The sequence below is a fragment of the Carettochelys insculpta genome, chromosome 2 (assembly GCF_033958435.1).
Source record: "Carettochelys insculpta isolate YL-2023 chromosome 2, ASM3395843v1, whole genome shotgun sequence".
NCBI classification, from domain to species: Eukaryota; Metazoa; Chordata; order Testudines; family Carettochelyidae; genus Carettochelys; species Carettochelys insculpta.
The window spans coordinates 193,110,445-193,137,235 of NC_134138.1; the positions used below are offsets into that span (position 1 = coordinate 193,110,445).

The 26,791-nt window shown below is 43.6% G+C and overlaps 1 protein-coding gene across 2 annotated transcripts in view; it reads right to left on the reverse strand.

Annotated features, from left to right (window-relative positions):
* Window positions 1–26,791, reverse strand: part of CRTAP (cartilage associated protein) — a 50,663-nt gene that overhangs the window by 8,051 nt on the left and 15,821 nt on the right. The window contains exons 4-7 of one of the 2 annotated variants that reach the window (XM_074988213.1): window positions 26,458–26,586; window positions 25,446–25,591; window positions 23,451–23,534; window positions 14,726–14,795 (exon numbers count right to left, since the gene is read on the reverse strand). In XM_074988213.1, the coding sequence (XP_074844314.1) occupies window positions 14,760–14,795; window positions 23,451–23,534; window positions 25,446–25,591; window positions 26,458–26,586 (395 nt within the window). In that variant the 3' untranslated portion in view covers window positions 14,726–14,759. Of the gene's footprint in view, window positions 1–14,725; window positions 14,796–23,450; window positions 23,535–25,445; window positions 25,592–26,457; window positions 26,587–26,791 lie in introns of those variants that run through there. The other variant, XM_074988212.1, reaches the window with a different exon arrangement.

Consider the following 26,791-nt stretch of genomic DNA (forward strand, 5'->3'; position numbering starts at 1 on the left):
GAAAACCAGACATATTAACTACAATTGAAAGGGTGGAAAAGGCTTTACATTGTATAGAAGAACTAGACTGTGGGTAAAGCTGTCAAAAACAGACTTCTGTTTTACGTAGCACCTTTCATTTGGTCAAGATAGCGCAAAGAATTTTTAAAAATAATGAGATACCTTATTTAATGTAGCACACATGGCTGCCACAATGACTCCATAATTTTGTGCCAGATTTTACATAGAGCTCAGGACCCTGAGTGTTCCACTGACACATGCAGATTAGTTTATTCATTAAGATTCTGATTCATTAAAATTCTTAAGCATTAGCTTGACTTTCGGCATGACGAGTCCCACTTATTTCAATGGAACTACTCACAAAATTATATTAGGCGTGTGCTTGAATGCCTGTTGAACTGGAGCAAACTTGCTTTCCTTCTTTAATTTCTCTTCCATGCTCTTCTGCTAGATACGGATTTATTGTTTTTAAAGAAATCTTAGGGTTTAGAATGTGCAAATTTTGATTTTTCAGCAGAGTTTTTCTTACATGAGGTACTAGATTTTGAACATGGCGAGTATTTTTTCTTTCAGAAAAGTTCACTGATTTTTTGGAGTAACGTACCTTAATTCCCCCTCCCAGCCCCAATCTGATCTGAGAAAAAACAGGTTTCCTACCCTTAACGTGCACTACTACTTGAGAATAGTTTTTGGAATGCTGAGTAGAAATTTTACAATTATATCAATCTTTGTAATTAAAAAAAAAATACCCTCTCAGATCATGGCAGAGGTAACATTTCAAAAGCCTTGTGGAATTAGAAGCTCTGCCAACTAAACCCTTGGGTTCAAAAAGATTACAAACTCTTTGCACTGAATCATTGATGAGAATACTGTGTTGTCTTGTTTTTCACTTAAAATACGCTATTTTTATACTTGGTCTATAATTACAGCAAAAATATGAAGCTTATAAGAATATTACACTTTATTGCAAGTTTTCATACTTTTTTTTTTGTAGTTCAACACTGCTGGAATATGTCCACACTGCAGTAGGGAGCATGCTTTCCAGCACAGGTTGACAGTCTGGGGCGAAGCCTACTCAAGCTAGCCTTCTAAAAATAATGGTGAAGCTGGGATAGCATGGGTGGTGGTTTGGACTTACTGCCAGAGTATGTACTCAAAGGGTACAGGATGGTTGATACTCATGGCTAGTCCAAGATGCTGCTGGTGCTACTCTGGCTGTATGAATAGTAACAGAGAGTAAGCTGTGCTAGTCTATACACTATCAAAACAAAAAGCAGTCAAGTAGCACTTTAAAGACTAGCAAAAAGAGAAGTTACTCACCGTAGTAACGATGGTTCTTCGAGATGTGTCCCCGTGGGTGCTCCACAATAGGTGTCAGGCTTGCCCCGTCGCCGCAGATCGGATCTTTCCAGCAGTTTCTGCCGGCGCGCACATGCACCGGCGCGCACCGCTCCCTTGCGCGCTCCCGGCCGCGTGCGCGATCCGGTCCCCGCCAGTTCCTTGACCAACCGCCTCGGATGCTCCTGAAAAACACTAGACAGAGATCCAAAGCGGGGAGGATGGGCGGGTGGTGGAGCACCCATGGGGACACATCTCGAAGAACCATCGTTACTATGGTGAGTAACTTCTCTTTCTTCCTCGAGTGTCCCCGTGGGTGCTCCACGATAGTTGACTACCCAGCAGTAACTCAAGAAAGGAGGTGGGTAATCGGGTTATGTGCAGCTTGCCCCTGAAAGGACCGCTGTCGAGAGACAGGTATCCTCTTGGAATACCCTGTGTAGGGCATAATGCTTGGCGAAGGTGTCATAGGATGACCATGTCACCACTCTGCAGATGTCTTTTAGCGCAATGCCCTTGAAAAAGGCTGTTGATGCCGCCACCGCCCTGGTGGAGTGAGCCCTAGGCGGGGCCAGTAAAGGAGTCTTTCTAAGTTCGTAGCACATTTTTATACAGGATACGATGTGCTTCGAGATTCTCTGCGAAGAGAGACCTTCTCCTTTTGATCTGGGAGCGAGAGAGACTAGGAGTCTATCCGTTTTTCGGAAGGACTTAGTCCTGTCTATATAAAAAGCCAGCGCCCTCCTCACGTCCAGGAGGTGTAGGCGCGCATCTTTGTTGGAGTTATGAGGTTTTGGATAAAATGAGGGTAAGACTATAGGTTCGTTAATATGAAACTCTGAAGAAACTTTGGGAACAAAGGCTGGATGCAGCCGTAAGGTTACCGCCTCCTTTGAAAATACTGTGCAGGGTGGCGTTGCCATAACTGGCACGAGCTCGCTCACCCTGCGAGCTGATGTGATTGCAAGAAGGAAGATCGTCTTTATCGTAAGGAGACGGAGGGAAACTGTGGCTAAGGGTTCAAACGGTGGTCCCGTTAGCACATTAAGCACCAGGTCCAAGCTCCACGAAGGTGGAAGCGGTTTCCAAGGGGGGTACAGGTTTACCAGCCCCTTCAGGAACCTGGTAACCATGGGATGGGCGAACACCGTGGGCCCTTCCTCTTTGTGTCGGAAAGCCAATATAGCGGCAAGGTGGACCTTCAACGAGGATAGGGAGAGTCCGCCTCTCTTGAGGTCCAGTAAGTATTCTAATATTACAGGTATAGGCACAGCAAGGGGAGCTAATTGCTTGGTAGAACACCATGCAGTGAATCGAGTCCATTTCTGCTTGTAGGTCTTCCTGGTGGAAGACCAGACCTTCTTCTGCTACTTTCTAGGACTTGTTGCACTCCCTCCGTATATGTGCTCTCTAGGGAGCTGAGCCATGGATTAACCATGCTTGCAGTCACAGGCCTCGGGGGTGTGGGTGCACTATAGACCCCTGGGCTTGCGTGAGCAGGTCCGGCGCCACCGGAAGGGGCATCGGTGGGTGGTCCGACATGCGCAGGAGTAAGGGGAACCATTGCTGTCGATCCCAAGTTGGGACTACTCTGATCATGCGGGCTCTCTCTCTCCTGGCTTTCTGCAAGACCTTGTGGATGAGCACTGTGGGAGGAAATGCGTAGAGCAGGGGGCCCTTCCACGAGATCGCGAATGCGTCCCCCAGGGACCCCCATCCCAGTCCTGCCCTGGAGCAGTATTGTGGGCACTTCTTGTTGCGATGAGTGGCAAACAGGTCTATTTGGGGAAACCCCCATGCATGAAAAATTGGTCGTAGCAGATCGGAACGGATCTGCCACTCGTGTGTGAGTGCGAAGTGCCTGCTCAACTGGTCTGCCTGCACGTTGTGAGCGCCTGGTAAATACGAGGCTTTCAAAGTTATATTGTTGGCGATGCACCAGTTCCAGAGGCGGACTGCTTCTGCACATAAGGCACGGGACCGAGCTCCTCCTTACCGATTTATATAAAACATGTTGGAGGTATTGTCTGTATTGATCCCGACTACTTTGCCTTGTATATGGTCTCGAAAGTGTTTGCAGGCGTTGAACACTGCTCTGAGCTCCAGTATATTTATGTGCAGCGACTGTTCTGTAGGGGACCACAGTCCCTGCATCACCTTTTCGCCCATGTGTGCTCCCCACCCTATGTGGGAGGCGTCGGTGGTGAGAAAGATAGATATTTGTGGTTGATGAAAGGGTACCCCTGTTAGCATGTTCTTGGGGTTCACCCACCATTGCAGGGATCTGCGCACCTCTGTCGTGGGCGACACCACCCTGTGGACGGTGTGTGCTGCCGGTTTGTAGACGCTCGCCAGCCAGTGCTGCATGCTGCGCATGTCCAATCTGGCGTTCTGTACTACGAACGTTGCTGCTGCCATATGGCCTAGCAGCTGTAAGCACATTAGAACCGGCACCGTGGGGCTGAAGGTGATGACTTGTACGAGGGAACCAATGGCGCGAAAGCGGGCATCTGGTAGATAAACCCTTGCTGTGATGGAGTTTATGTGTGCCCCTATGAACTCTATGTCCTGTGTGGGGTCGATCTTTGACTTCGCCAGGTTGATGACCAGGCCCAGCGAAGAGAACGTGCCTGCTGTAACGCATATCATGCGTAGTACCTCTTCCTTCGAGGCCCCTTTCAGTAGGCAGTCGTCCAGATATGGGAATATAAACACCCCCTGTCTGTGCAGGTAGGCTGACACCACTGCCAGGGTCTTGGTAAATACTCTGGGGGCCGAGGAGAGGCTGAACGGCAGAACCTTGTATTGGAAATGTTCTTTGCTGACCATAAACCGGAGAAAACGTCTGTGAGCCGGGTGGATTGTTATATGGAAATACGCGTCTTGTAAGTCGAGGGCTGCGAACCAATCTCCATCGTCCAGTGCCATAAGTATAGAGGTGACTGTGATCATCCGAAAGCGTTGTTTGCGCAAGTACCGATTGAGGCCTCGAAGATCTAGGATGGGCCTCCAGCCTCCTGTTTTTTTCTCTGTAAGGAAGTATCTTGAATAGAACTCTTTCCCTTGGAGTTGCTCCGGCACTCTTTCCACTGCCCCTATAAGCATAAGATGGTCCACCTCCTGCTTGAGTCTCGCTTCGTGGGAGGCGTCCTTTAGATGGGGCCTGGGTGGAGGTCGTGGCGGTGGGAGCGACTGGAAGGGGATCGCGTAACCCGTGGCTATGATCTCCAGTACCCATTTGTCTGTGGTGATCTTTTGCCACTGGGCGTAGAATGGTCGGAGGCGATGATGGAACATTAGCTTTGGATGACATTGCGCGATGGTAGTGATAGTGCAGCCCTCGATCTGTCCGTCAAACTTGTTGCCTTTGGCCCTGCCCCGAGGATGCATGGCTCTGTTGGGAACGTCACCTGGGAGTTCTGTACTGTTGGTGCTGTTGATGCCGCCCTTGCTCATAGCCCCTTTGGTAGTGAGCACGCTGGGGTTCATACGGGTATCAGCTTAGCTGAGGGTAACACTTTTTCTTCCTGTATGGAGGGGAATAAATCCCCAGGGTTCTGAGAGTAGCCCTTGAGTCCTTACTGGAATGAAGGACCGAATCAGTTGATTCAGCAAACAACTTCTGTGTGTCAAAGGGGAGACAACGATCTTCGCCTGCAGATCCCTCCGGATACCCGATGTCTGAAGCCAGGATTCCCTGCGCATGACCACTGCCGTAGCCGTTGAGTGTGCCGCCGTATCTGCTATGTCCAGGGTGATCTGAACTCCTGTACTCGAGGCTGCGTAGCCTTCCTGCACGATGGCCTTCAGCACTGGCTTCTTATCCTCTGGAAGCGAGTCCATGAGGGAAGTCAGCCTGGAGTAATTGTCAAAGTTATGGTTCGCTAGGCGTGCTGCATAATTTGCCATTCTCAACAGTAGGGTAGAGGAGGAGTAGACCTTTCTGCTGAATAACTCTAGCTTCTTGGCACCTTTGTCCGTTCCCCCTGTCTTGTACTGAGAAGTTTTCGACCTCTGTTGAGACGATTCCACCACCAGAGAATTTGGTTGTGGGTGACTGAACAGGAACTCCATGCCCTTTGCCGGGACGAAGTATTTCTTATCCGCTCTCTTGTTTATAGGCAGAGCGGACGCAGGGGTCTGCCATATCATGGTAGCGGACTCCATAATTGCTTCGTCGAGCGGAATAGCTATTTTGGAAGAGGCCGGAGGTCTCAGGTTTTTGAGGAGCTTATGGTGCTTCTGCTGCACCTCTGCTGTTTGGATGCCTTGCGTAAAGGCCACCCTTTTAAACAGCTCTTGGAACTGTTTGAGATCGTCCGGGGGGTGGACGTCCCCTGGGGCTGTAGCCTCGTCGGGGGAGGATAGAGAGGAACCACTAGGGTAAGCCTCTCTGGATCCCTCTGGGTCCTGTTGACGGTGATACATCTTCTCGCTGGAGGCTTGCGAGGGGAAATCTCGGGGTTCCAGAATCAACTCCCCCTGAGATATTTGCATTTCCGTCCCCATCCGCGATTGCCCTCGGGGATAGTGAACCGTCTGATGGGACCTGTCCCTGGGGGTATGCCTATGGTGTCTATGTCCCGCACGATAGGGGCGACCATGGCAACACGGGCACGGTTCCTGGGATGGAGACCTGGACCACTCTCGAGGTGCATACCCCCGGTGTCTGGGGGAGCGAGATCGTCTGGGTGATTGAGACAATGGTGAGACTGATTTGTGATAGTACTCCAGGGGGTCAAATCCCAGAAAAGGCGAGGGTGGCCCGAGCCACAGTGACGCTGGCTGGAGGAACGGGGAGGGAGGCTCAGGGTAGACTGGGGGAGACCCCTGCCTCCTTGTTGGAGTTCGCAGCATAAGGGGAGGGCTTAGAGAGAGCAGCCTTGCAGCCCTGTCTGGAGAAGGGCTGCGGTGCCGTGTTTTCTCTGCTGCCTTTCCCTTCCCCTGTGGGGCTGACTCCGCCCCTTTCCGCGCCGGGGATCTCAGCACCGCTGTCGGCGCTGTGCTCGGCATGCTTTGCTGCGGTGCCGCGTGGGTGGTCTCCCCTGGCGCCTGCAGGCCGCGTGCCTCCGAGCTCTGCACCGTCGGCGCCCCGGGGGTCTGTGTTGCTAGCTGCGGTGCCACCGGTTCCGGCGCTTGCCTGGCCGCCGCTCTGCCCGCGGTGTGGGCTGGCTGTTTGATTATCGGAGGCTCAGCCTCTGCCACATGCGCTTCTGCGCCGCCGCCGCCCGTCTGTGATTGCAGCTGGGGGCTTTGTGCTGCACCCGTCCCGCTCGCTGTGGCTGCCGGCAGGGATCGGGTTGGCGAGAGCTTCCTCCGTTTTTGCACTGATGGGGTGAGGGAAGCCGCCTTCCTTTTATGGGCCCCTGCAGGTCCCTCTTGTTGGGGCCGCTCTGGCACGTCTGGCTGGAGGGCCTTGTCAAAGAGCAGCATTTTTAGCTGCATTTCTCTGTCCTTCCTTGCTCTAGCCGTGAGCTTTGCGCAGAAGGAGCATTTTTGGGTGACGTGAGATTCCCCCAGGCACCTAATACACTGACTGTGCCCATCGGAGGCCGGCATAACTTCGCGGCATGACTCACACTTCTTGAATCCTGAAGAGGACATTGAGGTGAGTCTTTGAGTTGTTAATAGGGTACTTAGCACCTTCTCTGTGCTTGTTCCCCTCTCGGACCCAGCCTGCTGCGGCAGGAGGCCTAATGGCCTTACGTCCCCGGGCCTCCGCTGCTCCTCTTGTTACTAAGGCTTTTATATACTTTTTTTTTTTTGCAGTAAGAAAAATAACAAGCTAACTTAAAGACTGAAAGACTGAAAAGAAACTCTAAAAACACTTAAAACATTAAATACACTGACTCTGGCCGCAGCCTGAGCGGATTCCGTCTGCAGCCGATGGCGGTTAAGAAGGAACTGGCGGGGACCGGATCGTGCACATGGCCGGGAGCGCGCAAGGGAGCGGCACGCGCCGGTACATGCGCGGTCCGGCAGAAACTGCTGGAAAGATCCGATCTGCGGCGCCGGGGCGAGCCTGACACCTATCGTGGAGCACCCACGGGGACACTCGAGGAAAAACAGTTTATTAGGTGAGCTTTCGTGGGACAGACCCACTTCTTCAGACCATAGCCAGACCAGAACAGACTCCAGAACAGTCTGTTGTGGTCTGGCTATGGTCTGAAGAAGTGGGTCTGTCCCACGAAAGCTCACCTAATAAACTATTTTGCTAGTCTTTAAAGTGGTACTTGACCGCTTTTTGTTCTGGCTGTATGGTTATTTTTAGTGCACTAGCACTAGCTTGAGTGGAGTTAGCATGTCTGCCTGTGCCGGCAATGAAAAGCCTCCACCCAGCAGCATTGCAGACATACTCTAAGGAAATTCACAGATAAAAATGCAGCAGAATGTGTTTTACAGTTGCATTAAAATATCCATTAAATTAAGACAGACGTATCAAGGATTCTCATATGCTGCTCCTCCTCTCCTACCTTTTGGCTTGTTTTTCACCACTGACCTGCACTATGTATTTCTGCACTGCCTAACCACCTTCCTTCGAGAAATGGTCCAAAATCTGAATTTCTGTTAGGTGGGAAATACCATTTTTTTCTGGGTTGGGGGTGGGAGTGGGGATTCCAAATTAGAATAAAAATACCGATGTTTCCCATAAAATGACTTTTCCAATAAATAAATGAAAATATAAATATAGGTCAATCAAAACAATTTGATTTTGACTTATTTAAATTTTGTTCTTTTAAATAAAAATCAAAGTATATATAAAAAAGCTTTCTAAACAAAAACATTGTTTTGAAATGAAAAAATCCAAATATTTCGTTCTGACCAGGTTTGAGTTTCACCCTCTTCTCCCAAAATAATTTTTTTAGAATATATACATTCCTGAAGAACACATTGGTTTTGATTAATGACATTTTCCCTCAGAAAAACAATCCACTGGAAAAAATCTGATCCGTTGTGCCTTGTTCTCAGTTTTTAAAAATCACAATTTATAAGATTTGTTTTAAACACATTTATCTGACTCCTCTTCCCTTCTTCCTCTTTGTTGTACTCACATTCTTTGTTCACAATGTTAATTTTCTAGGTTTGTCAGATATACACTGCAAATTGTTTGTGGCAGGTACTGTTTTTCCTTTTCTCTGTGAAGTGCCATGCTAAATAGTTCAAAACCTTAACTAGATTTTAAGTTTCTGTGTGGGAGTTTGTTCACAAGGCATAGAGCAAATACAAGATCATTTCTGCACTTTCTGAGCCTACACAGCAATCTTTCATACCAATGAGAAAAGAGCATTACATCCTCTGTGGTCAATGTAAGAAATCTGAAGCAACAGAGAGAGGCTTTTGTTTTATTTTCCATGCAATAGTCACATTGTGGACAGGACTAAAAAATTACTACCAAGTTTTTCAGAAGTGTCAATTAATAAGGACAACTTTTCCCCCCACCCACAAAAAAACCCAAAAAACAAAAACAAAAAAACAGCACATGCCACATGTCCTCCCCCCTGCCCACCAAAAGTGGGATAACAGCGAGCTGGAATAACTGCTGCTCCTGTTCCCAAATTCACAGGTCCTTCTTATAACTTCATTGACATTTAAGCCAACCGTGAAGTGGTTTCAGCAGTTTCTGAATGATGACAGTTTATTTTGCTTTTCGCTCGCTTGAAACATCTAAGTACCCAAGTCAACAAAAGTGCAAGAAACATAAGCTTTGCCAACTCTTTTCTGTTCTCTATTTGTCCTTCTGGAGCTAAGCAGTTTGGGATTATGGAAAAGAACATTAAAATATCTCTGCAGAACCAGTTATTCTTTGTTAAAAATAACAATTTGCTCTTCCACAGAGCCTATCATTTGTGGAGCTCAAGATACTTTATAAACGTGAACAAATAAAGCTCCACAACATCTTTATGGGATGGATATCATCATCCTTGTTTTATGGATATGGAATAAGGCAGAGAAACTGAGGCCTAAATTTTAAATTTAGGCACCCAAATTTTGAGTCTACCTTGAGGGATTGATTTCCTGCAGCTCCCACTGATTTTGATAAAACGAGAAGTCCTTTGGCACCTTGTAGACTAAAAGATTTATTGGCACATAAGCTCTCGTGGGCAAAGACCTGCTTCGTCAAATGCAGTTGGATGATTTTGATGGAGATTATGGGCATTCAGCACTTTTGCAAATCATGCTGTAGTGTAGCTGTGTTCCTGACCTAAAAGAAAATGCTCACCTTTTCAGTATCCCTACAAAAAAAAGGGACCCTTTAAGAGGTATATTATTTCGGGCATCAGCATTATTTCTAACATGAGGTTAGATTGGAGTGAAGACACAGCAGTCTTCGCTACTGTGATTTTTAAAAACTCAACCTCCTCTACCCTGAAAAATAAATCCTGACTATATATACTTCATTTCTAGAATTTTGTTCGTACTCTCACCAATAATGCAGTATACTGCCAAGACACTGATGGCCCAAGCAAAGTTTGGTTCTTTTCCTTTTGTGCTTGAAAGTACAGGGTGAACCTCTCTAATACATGAAGTTGTGTGGCACCTTATAGACTAACAGATATATTGGAGCATAAGCTTTCGTGGGCAAAGACCCACTTCTTCAGATGCATGAGTGGGGGAGATGGTTTCAGAGGGGTATTTAAAAAGTGGGGACCCAGTAAGAGCAGGACCCCACTCTTTAAATGCCCCTCTGAAACCCTCCCCCACTCATGCATCTGATGAAGTGGGTCTTTGCCCACGAAAGCTTATGCTCCAATATATCTGTTAGTGTACAAGATGCCACAAGACTTCTTGTTGTTCTCAAAGCTACAGACTAACACAGCTGCCTCTCTGATACTCTCTAATATATAACTCTCTTGTCTGACATCTGTATTCCAGCATGATTTTAGCTAGCCATATGATGGTTTATCTTGAGTGTGGCATGTTTCCTCTGGTCCCATAAAGTTTGTTTCCAGCAACCAGTCCTGGCTCTCAGTGTTCTGTGCTGTTATTTAGCTGTAATTTATCCCTAAAGACTTCTAAGAGCCCAGTAAGCAGCAAAAGTGTTGGTAATGTGCTAGACAATAGTGACCTCCCATGGTCTGGCAAATTCTCTTGTCCAGCACTGGTCAGGTGCCCAGGGTGCTGGATGAGAGAGGTTCACCTGTATGCCAAACTCGTATAAAAATGAGTACTACTAAAACTTGAAAAAAGAAGATGTATGCAAATCAGTATGAAATAAACTTAACTAAAAAGCCAAATTATGTAACATTTTGCTCAAGAGACTCTGAATATCCAAGAAAAAACAGCAAACAAAATTTTGTAAGGAGTAGAAAGAATAGCTGATGGGCTAAATTTTTCCCCCTCATTATGCTAATACAAGTATATAGGCTCTAACAGCATTAAAGGGCTGGAATGTAGAACAATATTTAGATTAATATATAAAAACAAATACTCAGAAAAATCTGCCACAATGCAATAGAAGACTGGCTTAATTTTTGTTTTGAGAAAGCAGCAACTCTAGATTATGTTTGAGGAAGACCAAAAACAGTACCTAAACTCTTTGTCTGCTGCACCCTCAAACTATAAAACATTTGTATGTGTCACATATTATGGTCCCTGGATGATATCCACATTTAAAATCTGTCTAGGCTACAATGGTATGTCAGCAGAGCTAATCAGAGTGCCATATTAAAACTACAAATAGACCACTCTGCTTGTCCCATTAGCACACTCGTGACAAGGCACCATCTCTTTTTTAGGAATGCAGGGCTGAAAAAAAAGGCATGTTAAATTACTGGCATCAACAAATATTTTACAGATGGTAATTCCTGCAAAAGTCACTTGTCAGCATACTTCTCGAATAGCTTCCCATTGGCTTGCAGTCCAAGAGCCTGTGTCCAGCAAAATATTTAATACCACCAGCAAGATTCTGGATGTCCTCAATTCCCAAATGCTCTGTATACCTTCTGGATACTATAGCTATGGACATACAGCTAAGTAATTTCGAGATAACAGCTCTTTCACTTATTTCAAAATAGGTGCTGTTAAGACGTGGGATAGTGCTTATTTTGAAATAAGCGCTATTTTCTGTCTTGACAGCACGTATGGTTGCATTTACACTTACCTGGAAGGTTGATGGCTGCTACGCAATTTTTGGTAAGCCAATTGCGTACCAAAAATTGACTTTGCAGCCGTCAAGTTCCGTGCCTGTCTTCACTACAGAAGGCTGACGGGAGTGCTCCTCTTGTCAACCTTTCTTAATATCGTGCTGCTCAAAAGAAGTTCCGGGGTCAACATTGACCCTGGAACTTTCTGTTTTGCACATGCACAAAATGGCACCCCAGAAGATCAAATATCAGCGTTCAATCTTCCGTGGCAAGTTCAGTCTTCATGGCTGAGGATGTTGGGGAGATTACCAAACCTGCACCATTTTGTATAGGAAATGAAACAGGAACTGTCCCAGATTGAAGTGTCATTAGAAGAGGTTTTGGCACAAATAGATAAACTTAACGTTAACAAATCACCAGGACCGGATGGCATTCATCCAAGGGTTCTGAAAGAGCTCAAATGGGTAATTGCAGAGATATTAACACTAGTTTGTAGCCTGTCCTTTGGATCAGCTTCCGTACCTAATGACTGGAAGATAGATAATGTGACACCAGTATTTAAAAAGGGCTCTAGAGGTGACCCTGGCAATTACAGTCCGGTAAGTTTAACGTCAGTTCTGGGCAAATTAGTTGAAACAATAGTAAAGAATAAAATTGTCAGGCACGTAGAAGAACATAATTTGATGAGCAAAAGTCAACATGGTTTCTGCAGAGGGAAATCATGTCTGATTAATCTGTTAAAGTTCTTTGAGGGGTTAACAAACAAGCAGACAGGGAGATCCAGTGGATATAGTATACTTAGATTTCCAGAAAGCCTTTGACAAGGTACCTCATCAAAGGCTCTTATGTAAATTAAGTTGTTATGGGATAAGAGGGAATGTCCTTTTATGGATTGAGAACTGGTTAAAAGACAGGAAACAGAGGGTAGGCACAAATGGTAAATTTTCTGAATGGAGAGGGTAACTAGTGGTGTCCCCCAAGGGTCAGTCCCAGGACAAATCCTGCTCAATTTATTCATAAATGATCTGGAGAAGGGGGCGAGCAGTGAGGTGGCAAAGATTACAGATGACACTAAACTGTTCAAGATAGTCAGGACAAAGGCAGACTGTGAAGAACTTCAAAAAGATCTCATCAAACTGAGTGATTGGGCAAATGAAATGGCAAATGAAATTTAATGTGGATGAGTGTACGGTAATGCACATCGAAGAATGATCCCAACTATACTTAAAACATGATGGGAGCTAATTTAGCTATAATTAATCAGGAAAGAGATCTTGGCGTTATCGTGGATAGTTGCTTGAAAACATCCACGCAGTGTGCAGAGGCAGTCAAAAAGACAAATAGGATTTTAGGTATTATTAAAAAAGGGATAGAAAATAAGACAAGGAGTACCTTACTGCCCCTATATAAATCTATGGTACACCCACATATTGAATACTGTGTACAGATGTGGTCTCCTCATCTAAAAAAAGATATCCTGGCAATAGAAAAGGTTCAGAAAAGGGCAACTAAAATGATTAGGGGTTTGGAACAGGTCCTGTCTGAGGAGAGGCTAAAAAGATTTGGATGTTTCAGTTTAGAAAAGAGGAGACTGAGGGGGGAACATGATAGAGGTACATATAATTATGACAGGTGTGGAGAGGGTGAATAAAGAGAAGTTATTTACTTGTGCCCATAATACAAGAACTAGAGGGCACGAAATGAAATTAATGGGTAGCAGGTTTAAAACTAATAAAAGAAAGTTCTTCTTCACTCAGCGCATAGTTAATCTGTGAAACTCCTTGACAGAGGAGACTGTGAAGGCTAGGACTATAACAGAAGTTAAGAAAGAGCTAGATAAATCCATGGAGGTTAGGTCCATAAAAGGCTGTTAGCCAAGGGTAGGAATGGTGTCCCTGGTCTTTGATTGTCAGATGCTGGAGACGGATGGCAGGAGACAAATCACTTGATCATTGTCTTTGGTCCACCCACTCTATGGCACCTGGCACTGGCCACTGTCAGCAGACAGGCTACTGGGCTGAATGGACCTTTGGTTTGACCCATTATGGCCGTTCTTATGTTCTTAAGTGTAGACCCAGCCTATTTAAAAATAGTTATTTCGGAATAGGCGATATTTTAAAATACATTTTTTGTGTAGCAGCCCTATTTCAAAATAATTATTTTGGAATAGCTAATTTCAAAATAAGGCTGCTGTGTAGATGTAGCCTACCAAAATAATGACTTCCCAAGTTAGGTTGTCTGCAAGCCTCTACTGACTCAGCTAAAAGGATTAACCCAACTGATGCAGATGGCGTAGTCTGTCCACTTTATAGTGGCGACAGAGGCACACTGTATTCATGTAGGTTACACAAATATGGGACTTATATCAAACAATCCAGATTTCTAATTATTTGCTACATGGCAGAATAAAATACAAGACTGTATTGGGACCACATCTTGACAGCACCAAAAAGACAAGCAGTCCATGAAATTCTCAAAATGGAAAAGGTGCATAGCTGGATTTTTAACAACCTCATTGCTTAGTGTCTTTGCACACTCTAAAGCAATTAGATGAGGTCTACTAGCACGACAACAAGTCATGGTGTCATAAAAGGAGGAGGGAGAAAACTTGTTCTTCTTGGCCTCTGAGGATAGAACAAGAAGCAACAGGATTAAACTGCAGCAAGGGAGGTTTAGGATGGACATTAGGAAAAAGTTCCTGTCAGGGTGGTCAAACAGTGGAGTAAATTGCCTAGTGAGGTTGTGGAATCTCCATCTCTGGAGATATTTAAGAACAGGTTAAATGAATGTCTATCAGGGATGGTCTAGACAGCACTTGGTTCTGCCATGAGAGCAGGGGGCTGGACTAGATGACCTTTCAAGGTCCCTTCCAGTCCTAGTATTCTATGATGTGTACTCAGTGTTTAAAATAAACAGAAAAGTATCTATCAGGTATCTTCAGGTATTGGTCAGAGAGGAGTAGAATCTGCATGGGATAGAGTAACACACTGGGTATGAAGTTCTACCCAACGGCCATGTCTCACTACTGTTAATTTCCAATACAACAGTGCAGGTTCAATCTCTCTAATCTGGAACTCTCTCGTCCAGCAAACTGCATAATCCAGCATGATTTTAGTTAGCTGGATGAGAACTTATCATGGGTGTAGCCAAGTTTTCCATGGTCCCATAAAGTTTGTTTAGAGCCACCAGTCCTGGCTCTCAGTGTTCTGTGCTCTTATTTAGCTGTAATTTACTCCTCAATGTCTTCTGAGAGCCCAGTAAGTGGTGAAAGTGTTGGTAATGTTCTAGACAATATTGACCTTCCAAGGTCTGGCAAATTCTCTTCCCTGGCACCATTCAGGTCCCAAGGGTGCTGAACAAGAGAGGTTTAACCTGTATAAAATATTACATGTACACGCAGGGAGAAAAAGAAAATAAAATACAACCAACTAGTAGAAACATTCAAATATTAAAATTCACAGAAGAGGGGAAAAAAAACTGTCAATATGGTTATCGCCATTCAACTGAGGCTGATGGTGCAGCACGAACTTTTCTTTGTCCAATACAGGCTACATCTACACTAGCACAGTACATCAAAGTAGCCTATTTCGATGTAAAAACATAAAAATAGGCTACTTCGACACGTATCATCTACACATCCTCCAGGGCTGGTGCCATCAATGTTCAACGTCGAAGTAGCGACGAAGAACGTTGAAAGGAGCTGCCCCGGAAGGAAATGTGGAGCGTCCACACACCCAAGCACTCCCCGTTGAAATAAGGGGCCAGCAAAGTCCCAAGCCGCTCCCTTAAAGGGCCCCTCCCAGACACACTCGGCCTGCACAGCACGAGATCCACAGAGCCGACAACCGGTTGCAGACCCTGTGCATGCAGCATGGATCCCCAGCTGTAGCAGCAGCAGCAGAAGCCAGAAGCCCTGGGCTACGGGCTGCTCCTCGCTGCGACCACAGATCCCCACAGGGGCTGGGCAGAGCATCTCTCAACCCCTCAGCTGATGGCCACCATGGAGGACCCCGCTATTTCGACGTAGCAGGATGTGGATCGTCTACACATGCCCTACTTCGACGTTGAACATCGAAGTAGGGCACTATTCCCATCTTCAGATAGGAATAGTGATTTTGACGTCTCACTGCCTAACGTCGATTCCAACATCGAAATAGCTCACGGCATGTGTAGATGTGACGCATGCTATTTTGACGTTGTGCTGGCTACTTCAAAGTAGCCAGCTAGTGTAGACGTACCCACAATGTTCTTAAATATTGTAATAGTGACCATTAGCACTTGTATCCCCCGTCCCGCCTCTTGCCCTGCCCTCTGGCAGGCCCAATGGACAAACCAGGCAGATGCTTTTCCTTTGGCTGCTAAAAATGAACACCAGCTTCTTCATGGCAAATAATGGTCCACCTTTTATGTCATGGCCTCTAAATATAACCTGCTCTGATGCTTCTTACTGTGGACTGGAAAGACTCTGGGGAAAACAATTTTTCTGTAATAACTCATATTTTCCATACAGATCCACAGACAGCATTTTGTACAGCAATTTCATACGTGCGGTCATGAAGCAGGTTTGGTGTCACAGCGGTATCCCAGAATATGAAAATATTGATTTGGTATGGTTTCAGAGCTACACTGGAACACTTAAGGTGTGTTTGAAGCCCAATCCTGTTCACAGTGAAGTGAATGAGAGATGGCCCTTGAAGTGACCAATCCAAGAAACTCAGAATTAAAGGTGACATGGAGAAAAACAAAGGTGATTGGGCCCTTTTCTGTTTCTTTATAATACATAAAGACGACTCAAAATGTTCCTCCCCCCAAAAAAGTACCCATGCACCAGAAATTCAGGTTCTGGGTTGACTGGCAAGCCATGGTGACTGGAGAACTAGTAAAAGTGGTTGCAACCCATTGGTCGCAACCCCCTCCAAGGTCACCGATGTCTTCCTGGGGGTTGTGGCTCCAGAGCCACATGTGGCTCTTGAAACAGCCATTTGCAGCTCTGAGCGCTGCTGCCACTGACTCCTCTTGCAGCCCTGGAGGCTGCCGCCACTTAAACAAAGCCCACAGTTAAAACTGGATTTAGTTTTTTTTGTTTAGGCGGTGGCACCTTCCAGAGCTGCAAATGTAGTCACCGGCAGCAGGGAGCCCCAGAAGAGGAAGCCAGTACAGCAAGGAGCTGAGGCTGCAGGAGAGCTGGTGGGGAGGGGCAGCTGAGTCTGCCCTGCCAAGGAGGTGGCAGTGGGGAGCAGCAGGGAGAGGTGGCGGCCATGGAGGAGCAGCGCATGGAGCTCACCATTTCAGTCAGGTTAAACCTGGGAATGGGGTGCAGGGTTTGGAAACAATAGGGGTTAAGCCTGGGGATGGGGGGCAGGTTTGGGGCTGAGGGAGGGTAAAGCTTGGGGACAGGGAGCAGATTTGCAGATGGGGGGGGAAAGCTCAGGGATAGGAGGGCGGATTTGGGGGCTGAGGCTGGTAAAGCCTGGAGATGGGGGTAACAACCTTCTAACTGGTACAAATCATTGTGTGCACTGTTCTTAAAATAGGGGTCAGAAAAAGTACAGTTTGATGTTATTTATTAAAGATTATTCCATAGTCTCATGAATTACGGCCCTTGAAGTATTGATTTTATAACTGAATTGAAAAAATGGCTCTTCTCACTCTTGACAATGTAAATCAATTCTTCACTTTGCTATTTTATGCTGTGTAATTTGAATGTTGGGGTTTATATTTACTTTATCCTCCAGGGATCCCTCCTACACAGGATATTTTTGCATCCCTGAACATAAATCAAGATGCACAGCAATTCACGTGCAAACACTGCCTTTAGGACTCTCTTTTCAAGATTGAAAATGCTGTGTAATGTATTTGTTTCTTTATTGTGGAAAACTCAATAAGGATATACATTAGATAATCTTTTTTAAAGAAAAGAAAGCATTTTGTAGCAAGTTGGTATTAATATTTTCTGTCACCCCTAGTACATAAAATATTTGAAACAGAGATTTTCATTTCCTTGTGGCAAAGCATTAATAAAGTAACAAGAATGAGGCAGTATTTCTTGTAGTGACATATGCAAAAATCATTAGTGCATATTCAGGCCTTTAATTATTGCATTATACAGGTAGTCCTTGTCTTTGTGGTGTTTGACTTACGATGAACGGTACTTATGAAATTTCTCAATTAACACCATGATTTTTGACTTATGACTTAGGTTTTGATTTTATGATTCTCGGTCCCGCAATGAAGTGGATTGTGGTTCTGAGTCACAATGTTTTGACTTAGAACACAATTTTCAGGAACCAAATGTATCAGAAGCTTAGGGTCTGCCTGTACTGCTGAGAGAAACAACACATTTGTACTTAAAAAAAAACGGTTAGTCTTTAAGGTGCTATAGGCCTGCTTGGTTTTTTTTTGTTTAGATGCTGACTAACATGGCTACCTCTGAGACTGCGTTTGTACTTGTTTTACTACTAGGGTTTAAAAAGATGTGCTTTGTTTTGGATAGCAGAGCACTGTTGAATCTAAATAAAGAGTTACATGATTTGAGAGGAAAAACATATCCACCTAGGAAGAGACCTACATCCTATTAAGCCTTTTGGTTCATAATCTCTACTTGATAAAGTGGATTTCTTCTCAGGATAGAGTACCTTCTTAGGTGGCTTATAGCTACTATGAGGACAGAAAATTTCATCCTGTACAGAAGGTATGATCCCTGTCACAAGACACATGCAGTTGAAATAGACATAGAAAAGCAGAAGGAAGGTTCTCTCACCCAGCTCAGTTTTAAACACAACAATGTTTTCCTATTCAATGTTGTCTTCTACTTTACCATGTTTGTATATACTGTTCTAGCAATTCTGGGTGAAATTTTTAACTTTCTCCAGCCTGCTTGTTTCTAAGTTCCCTTTTTTTTAAGGCTTCCTCACTCTCCTCCTAGCAATCCTTAATCCACTGGGCAAGACGTGGAACACCACCAGCCTTGCATCTATCCTGACTAGATATTCTCTTTAAAAACAGGTTGGCTGCAAGCAAATTCTTTGTCCTGGATTTTCATAGACAACTGTGCACAGCAGGGACGCCCCATATGCAAATCAACTCCTCCTGAGATGGAAGCGGGGCTTGGTCACCTGTACTGCACCATGTCTCTTCCTCTAGACCAGCGGTTCTCAACCTTTTCCAGACAGGGATACATTTTGACAACTCAGGAAGACTTGGTGACCCAAGGCAATTCAAAAACGGGGGGGGGGGGGGGGGGGGGAGGATGAGAGGGAGAGAGGAGAGCAGAGCTGTAACTAGCTAATTTTGTGCCTGAGGCAAGAATATAAAATTGTCCCCCCTCATGTTTATATGTTCATAATAGTTACTTCACAGACAAGGTGAAATATAGTAATAAAATAACACTACCTTTACTATAGTTAGTCAGAGTGGTGGTGGTGGAAAGACACTCATCCCCAAATTGCTCCCCAGCTTAAACCCCACAATCAGTGGCTAAAGGAGTCATATTGAAGGGCCAGGAGTCACTCAGGGGCTGGAGAGGGCTAGGAGAGTCACACTCAGGGCCTCCGTGGGTTTAGAGGGGGCTAGGGGAGTTGCACTCAGGGGCTGGAGGGGGCTAGGGGAGGCACAGAGACCCCCACAGCTGGAAGCCAGCTAAGGCATGAAGCTCCAACTGGCAGCGCCAGCTGCTGGGTTGTAGGGTGACCCCCGATCCCCACAGCTGAAAGCCGGCTGGGGTGCGCAGGGTTGGGAAACCCTGCTCGTGACTTCGCAAAAGCAGCCTCTGGATCAAGGATCTGTGCAGAAGGAGAGGCAGTGATGGAAGGGATCTGAAGGAAGCTTTCTGATGAGCAGAAATGATGTTTATCTTTTCCATATGATCCCTTCTGAGGAACTCAGAAGCAGCTGTGGCCGGGAAAAGCTCCAGATAGCAAGGGACCTATGGGGTAAACAAGTAGAGGCCAGAGCCATTGCATGGACTCTAAAGGGATGGCCTTGGCACCCTGCAGGTTCCTCACAATTTGTAAGGGAAAAAACTGCAGGGTTTCCCTACCAACCATGGAAGGAGGGGCGTGATGCCCCACTTAGTACTATGAAGGATATATGTATTTGGGGGTGTAGGGGAGAAGACATCCATGACCCTTGTTAGTTCTGGTTTTTAACCAAACTCAGAGTTTAAACTAAGATTCCACTGGACCTGACAGCAAAGTCTGGCCTGACCACCTCCCACAGAACCCAAATGCAACTAGAATGAGGTCCTTCATTGCTTTTGGATTCATACACGCCAGGGCCAGAAGGGACCATTGTGATCATCTAGTATAGCACAAGCCACAGAACTTCCCCAAAATAAGTTCCTGGAGTAACTCTTTAGTAGCAAATCTTCACCCAATCTTGATTTAAAAATTGCCAGTGATAAAGAATCCACCACAACTTTTGATAAGTTGTTTCAACTACTTTAAAGATAAAAATATACTCATTATTTCCAGGCTGAATTTGTTCAGCTTCCATTTCCAGCCATTGGATCATGTTACTCTTTCTCTCCTAGACTGAAGAGCCACTACTGATTATTTGTGTCCCATGATGGCGTGCAGAATCTGATCAAGTCACTGCATAACTTTCTCTTTAAGATAAACAGACTGAGCTCCAAGTCTACAATTACGAATCATGTTTTATAATCCTTCAGTCATTCTAATCTCTCCAATTTATCAACATCCCTCTTGAACCGTGGGCATCAGAATTGGATACAGTATTTCAACAGCAGTGGCATCAGTGCCAACTATAGAGAGGTAAAATAACCTCTCAGCTCTGAGGGTACATCTATACTTACCGTGAGATCGACGACCGGTCAGGGTCAATCTTCTGGGGTTTGATTTCGTACCCCTGGGGGGGATGTGAGAAATTGAACTATCAGGGCTTGACAGTCAACCCCTGTAGTCCACATTCTCCCATCGACTTCCCTCAGTAATAAAGGACAGATAAGTCAATCCTAGATAAATCGATTCCAGCTACGCAATTGTCATAGCTGGAATTGCGTACCTAGGGTTGACTTCCGTGTCTAGTGTACATCTGGCCTTACTCAAGATTTCCCTATTCATGCATCCTGGGGTCACATGAGCCCTTTTGGGTTAATGTGGTGACTCGCTGGCAACTCATGTTCAGCTGATTATCCACCATGAACCTCAAACTTTTTCGGACTCTCTGCTTCACAGCGTAAAGAGCTCCCCCATCCTGTAATATGACCTACATTCTTTGTTCTCAAATGTATACTTTTACAGTGACATCAAAACACCATTTGCTTCTGCCCAACTTCTCAAGAGATCCAGATCCCTCTGAATCAGTGGCTTATCTTCTACGTTATTGAACATTTCCCCTGATTTTATGCCATTTGGTAAAATTTATTACTAATGGCTTTTGTGTTTTCTTCAAGGATATTGATAAAAAACATTAAATAACAAAGGGCCAAGAACTAATCTGTACTGGACTCCAATAGAAATGAACCTTCTTGATCAGGATTCCCCATTTACAATTACATTTTGAAAACTATCAGCCTGCTTTTAATCCATTTAATGTGTGCCACATGAATTTTATATTGTTCTAGTATTTTATTGAAAATATTGTGTGATACAAAGTCAGATCCCTCACAGAAGTCTAAGTATATCCAATGAATGAAACTTGTAATCTCAGATTTTAAATTAGTTTGACAGCATGCATTTTCCTTAAACCCATGTTAATGGACATCAATCATATTATCTTCCTTTAATTCTTAATTAATGGATTTTCCTATCAGGTACTCCACTGTCCTGCCCAGGATCCATGTCAGACTGACTCAACTATAATTAAAACGGTCTATCCCTTTTAAATCTTGCACAAAATTAGTATTGGTCCAATCTTCTGGAACTCCTCAAAAGTCCAAGACTTATTGAAAATTAACATTAATGAACCAGCTACCTTCTCAGCAAGCTCTTGTAAATTTCCTGGGTGCAAAGTATTGGAGCTGCTGATTTTAAAATGTCTAAGTTTATTAGTTGCTGTTCAGCATATTCCTGAATGGAAAGAAGGTTACCATCATCACTCAAATGACTTCATCTATTTTTCCCCCAAAATAGAACACAAATATTTATTGAACACATCTGCCCTTTCTGCATTATTACTGATAATTCTACCGTTTTCATCAAGTAATGGCCAATAACTTGATGGATTTTTTTGTTTTGTTTTGTTCCTAATATACTTCCAAAACGCTTCCTCCTTATTGCCTTTAACTCTGCTGGCCATAGATTTCTCCTTGTGTTTTTTTCATCTACTACCAATTTTCTACTATTCTTAGCTTGAGCTATATTCATTATTATCAACTTGCCCTTTCATCCATTTTTTACAGCTGCCTTCACTTCTCCTCTAAACAAAGTTGATTTTCTAATATGGCCTTCTTATATTGTGGCTTTTTGAGCATGTAGTAAAGTACTCTTCATGTATTTCCAATTATAATTTTTCTGTGCATATCCTTCCTCAAGTGTTTACTTCACAACTGTTTACAGTTTTGCGAAATTATAAAGCACCAAGTTTCAGGGGAAAATTTAAATGAATTTATTGCATTACTGAATGAATTAAAAGACTTATTATCAACAACTATTCCCTTCCATTTATTCTATGTACTGTACCCAGGAGTGTAGTTTGTCTCTATAATCTCTGTTCTAAAAAACACATATTCAAGGCCATCACAGTGGAATGCTCCCCCATCTCCGTCATTACCATTCCTTTCCGTTATGCAAAGTAAAACAGAAATTACAAAATAAATGTATTCTTATATTTGACATTGGACTTTATGGGCTAAGTACAGTATTTTAAAAGCCAATCAAGGAACATAAAAAGTGCCCAAATGTTTGAAACCCATGAGAAGACTGAAAACATTCTACTCACACACGAGAAATACCTTTTGAAGTCATGTATTAACCAAAGAAGAGCTCTAAATCTTACCTAAGCTTAACCCTAGCTTTACCAAGAACACATCACAGTGTTACATCACAATATACACATCTTCCAAGATTATTTTCAACCTTTCTAGAGTCTGATCTTGGAATAGAGCTTTGCTTCTAATACAGATTTTAAGGTCAACCAAATAAATGATATTGCTTCTAAGATGTAAATTGTGTGTCCTGACCTTTGTGTCACACACACTGAAAATCACAAGGTAATATTGTCACTTTACAAAATCGCATACCTTTTCAAAATGGTCACTGCAAGGAGTATTTATCACAGTTATACAACAGGCCTAGGTTAAAACCTAAGCCATACATACGCTTTATACAGTACATTTATTTTGATTCCACCAGTGGGCTGTTCCCTAACTTACTGATAATTAAAATCAAACCAACCCTTTCTGACTTAAGGGTATTTTCATTAAACAGGATTTATAGTTCAATTCCAGCTGTGGGGAAGAAAAAATTGGTCTATCAACAATTCAGCCATTTTTCCTGCACTGAAGGAAATACATAATTAATTTCATGCCTCACAATAGTTAACTGTGTGTCATTTGTTCATTAAGTTTAATAAGAATAATAAGAACTAGCAAAGATAATAAGACCATCTGCTGAGGAAGAGTTAAACTTTAAAATGCGGTTATTTCTAGAAAAAATTAAAATAATTTTAGTATCTATTTTATGTAGATTACAAAAAGAAAGATAATTTCAAGTTTAGATTTACAAGAACCACTTTAGTGCCCCCTGGTGTTTCTGCTTTGCAGAGCAGAAGATCTTATGAATTTATTTTATCTGCTGAGCATACGTAATGTTTATATTTGTGTTAACGGTGCTATTGTCCCGTATTGCTTAAAAAGGCACATACGTGCACTAGATTTTTCTGGGTCTTTTTGTATTTTTATGTATTAAAGAATACTATGATAATCTGGTTAATTATCTTCTTTACAAAAGAGCATCTTGCCATATCCTATAGACACTCCAGGATATCTACGATTCATTATAAATTTGTCACATACCACATTTATTTTAGCGTTACATATTACTATACTTTCAGCTCTCAAAAACTCACCTCATCATCATCCATTACATGCTGCTTTGCAAATTCATACATTTCCATCTGAAGTGTGGTTATATTGTAATATCGAACTGCCTCCTATTGGAACAACAACAACATTTTCAGATTATGTTTAGGGCAACTAGGCATTGTGAGAATATTTCTGAATTTCTCCCAGACATCAGACATTACCTGTGACCAGGGTGACTGAAAGACTTGCTGAGCCCCTGGGCAACATGGGGTAGGGTCAGCTCCATGCCCAGAAGTGGTGTCTCAGATGGAAGGGGTGAGGCAGGGGCTAGCCCCTCCAGTGACCCTTTCAGCACCTCTTGAAACATGCAACTCAGGGCTCCAATAGCAATTTAAAGGACCTTGGGGTCTGACCACCCCTGTTGCTATAGTAGCAACATCCAAGAGCCCCAAGCCCTTTTAAATCACTGGACTCCCCTCATTGGCATGCCTCCTACGACTATTCTAACAAAGCCAGTTCCAAATTCAGTTCTCTTCTGGGTTAATTTCAGGATTGCCCCATGTTTGCTGAAAGGAAGAGGAAAGTAAAAATAAACTAATATGCTAAGCAGAATACCTAATAATTTCTGTGACTCCTTCAAATTGTGTCATCCCTTTGAATCTTCTTGGTATCTTAAAAACTAACCAGTCTGACGCTAAATGAATCGGATCCCAAAGTGAACACTTATAGGGTCAGATCGTACCAGGCCTTATTGTGCATGTTCACAAGAGGCACAAAGTGTATTGTTCGTGTACGTGACAGAGTCCAGATCTCTTTTCACCAGTCTACGGAGCTGGCCAGCCATGGGGGGCAGGAGGGGGAGAGAGACAGACAGACAGACGCACACAGACACACACACAAAAGCAGTTGGCTCTGGGACTCTTTATAGTGCAAGTGCTGAAAACCAGCTAATGAAATTACAGTAAATTCTTTCATATCTGGCAGCTCTGGGACCAGGAGGTTGCCAGATATTCAAATATTCTGGATAATGGAGAGGTATACGTAGCCATGCATAATACTTAAGAAAACAAGATATTACATGTTAATAAACAAACAAAAACATATACAGAGTACTTTACTTACCAACAACAGTAGTATTGTACACTATTAACTCATACTGTATTTGCTGTATTTATTTGTATTTACTTTCACTATACTGTACTTATGGAAAACATCAATAAAATTTAAATTATGGTTAAAATGCCAGTTATTTGAGAATTCTAGATGATAGAATGCCAGATATGAAACAGTTTACTGTATGTGTTCAAAAGCAAAGTGAAAATCACAATTCCCACTCATACCACATGGGTGCAGCACAGCCCTGGAATTCAATTACAGCAGAATAATGCTAGCTATGTTCTGGCAGCGCCTGCAAACTTTTCATAGTAAAACCTGGAAGTCCTGCAGCATCTGCTACAATGCTAGTTCCTGTGCCTATGTGTGCTGAGACACAGTGTATTGCTGTCTACTCAGAGTGATGGCTGAAGATCACACTCTATAATTTCTATATTTGGTGGCATTACAATATGCAGCATTTGTCCCATGTAACTCTTTTGGGGAGGGTAAATGTAGAAACAGCCTTCATGAGCCGAGTACGATCTCTTGACAAGCAGGAAATATCAATCAGACTCTTGATATTTTTTTCGTGACATACAGATGTGGAGACTTCCAGACTTCAGTGACTAGCTAGGTAGCACATGCAGGCAGACAAAATAAATAAGTGTAGGCAAGGTGTTAAACAGACAAGTTTGATATCTCAGTGAATTAATGTGTACCGCAGTGTGCTCCAGCATAAGGGAAATAATCATAAAACCCCTTCCATACACATATAGGACAACCCTATATAAAGATATTTTTCACAACTCTGTGTGGTTCTAGTAAGTGCATTTTGTTCAACATAAAAACTTCTAAACAATCCTCCTTTGCCATAACATCCACTTTGTTGGATTTAGACATAATATTAGGCGACATCTTATAAGCAATCTGCCCACTCAACTTACTGGTCTGGGCTGGAAATCTTCCTCTGTGAGTCCCCATTTGTCTTTATGGTATTGGTAATAGACCATATTCTGTTTCATCACTTCATCTTTCTGGTCGAAGAGCATGTAGCTAGCAACACAGGAGGCTGCATTCTTCATGTCATTCACTGAATTAACAAAATAAACATAAACCTGAAGAGAAGGTAGATGAGCAAGAACTTACATTTCACTTTTTTACCTGAATTCAGGAAATTCAAGTGACAGGTGGAGCCCTATGTGGATACAAAATTTGTATCCACATCTGCAAAAATGAGCCACAGATATCCATACTACAACTTCTGTCACTTCAGTGGGAATTGAGTGGGACTCAACGCTTGGCAGGATGAGACCACGAAATGTTTTGTCCAAAATCTCTTCTGTATGGGCGCTATTCAATTCTCCTCACGTGTTCTCCTATAGCAGGGCTGAGCAAACTGGGGGGGGGGGGACAGGCCCCTTCAAGGGGGGAAATGAAATTTCATATGGAAATTTCATAGCAACAAGATTGGCTGCCATGTGTCAGGCTCATCCATCTCATTAAAAACGCTGAAATATATTACTGTTTTTATGTATGTGTATTCACATTCATATACCGATTAATAAAGTTTTTACACTCTACAGACTTTATTACACATGCTGAAAGGGTTTGTTTTTTTTTTGTTCCTATGGACTTAACCAAAATTTCCATCAGTTTGGATTACACTACACAGGTTGGAGGGGCCCTGCTAACTGCACGGCTGAAAAGCAGGGCCTGATGTAAAATGTCTGCTCATCCATGTCCTGCAGGTATGAACTGCATGTACACATGCCCAGAAGAAACAGGAGACTAGACTCCTCAGACTTTTAGGTTCAGAAAAGATTAAATGCAATTTAAAGAGGCTATAAATAAAATATTCTAAATCATTGTCACTAGAGGTGAAGGACGCTGAGGGAGGCACACCAACGCCAGCAACATCCCAAGCTTATTTTTTAAAAAACAAAACAAAATACTCACGTTTATAATAGGCAAACTGTAAGTAATGGTACATGGTTGCCACAAACTTCTCCACAACAAAGCCTCCTATGACCGGCGTCAGGTTACTTTCACACTGCAGTTTGCATTCAAGGACTTCAATGTAGTGATCTAAAGGAAAACAGAGACAGAACTGGATAAAACACAGCTACTTCGGAAGTATTTTGACGCCACTCCACTGGATTCTGGGCACCGGGGTCCTGATATTCAGAGATCTTGAGCCCTCGCAATTTCAGCAGAAGCCAATAAGAAGTGTTGGCACTCAGTATTACTGGAAATCAGGCCTCAGTGACTTCAAATCAAAAGCTGCAAACAT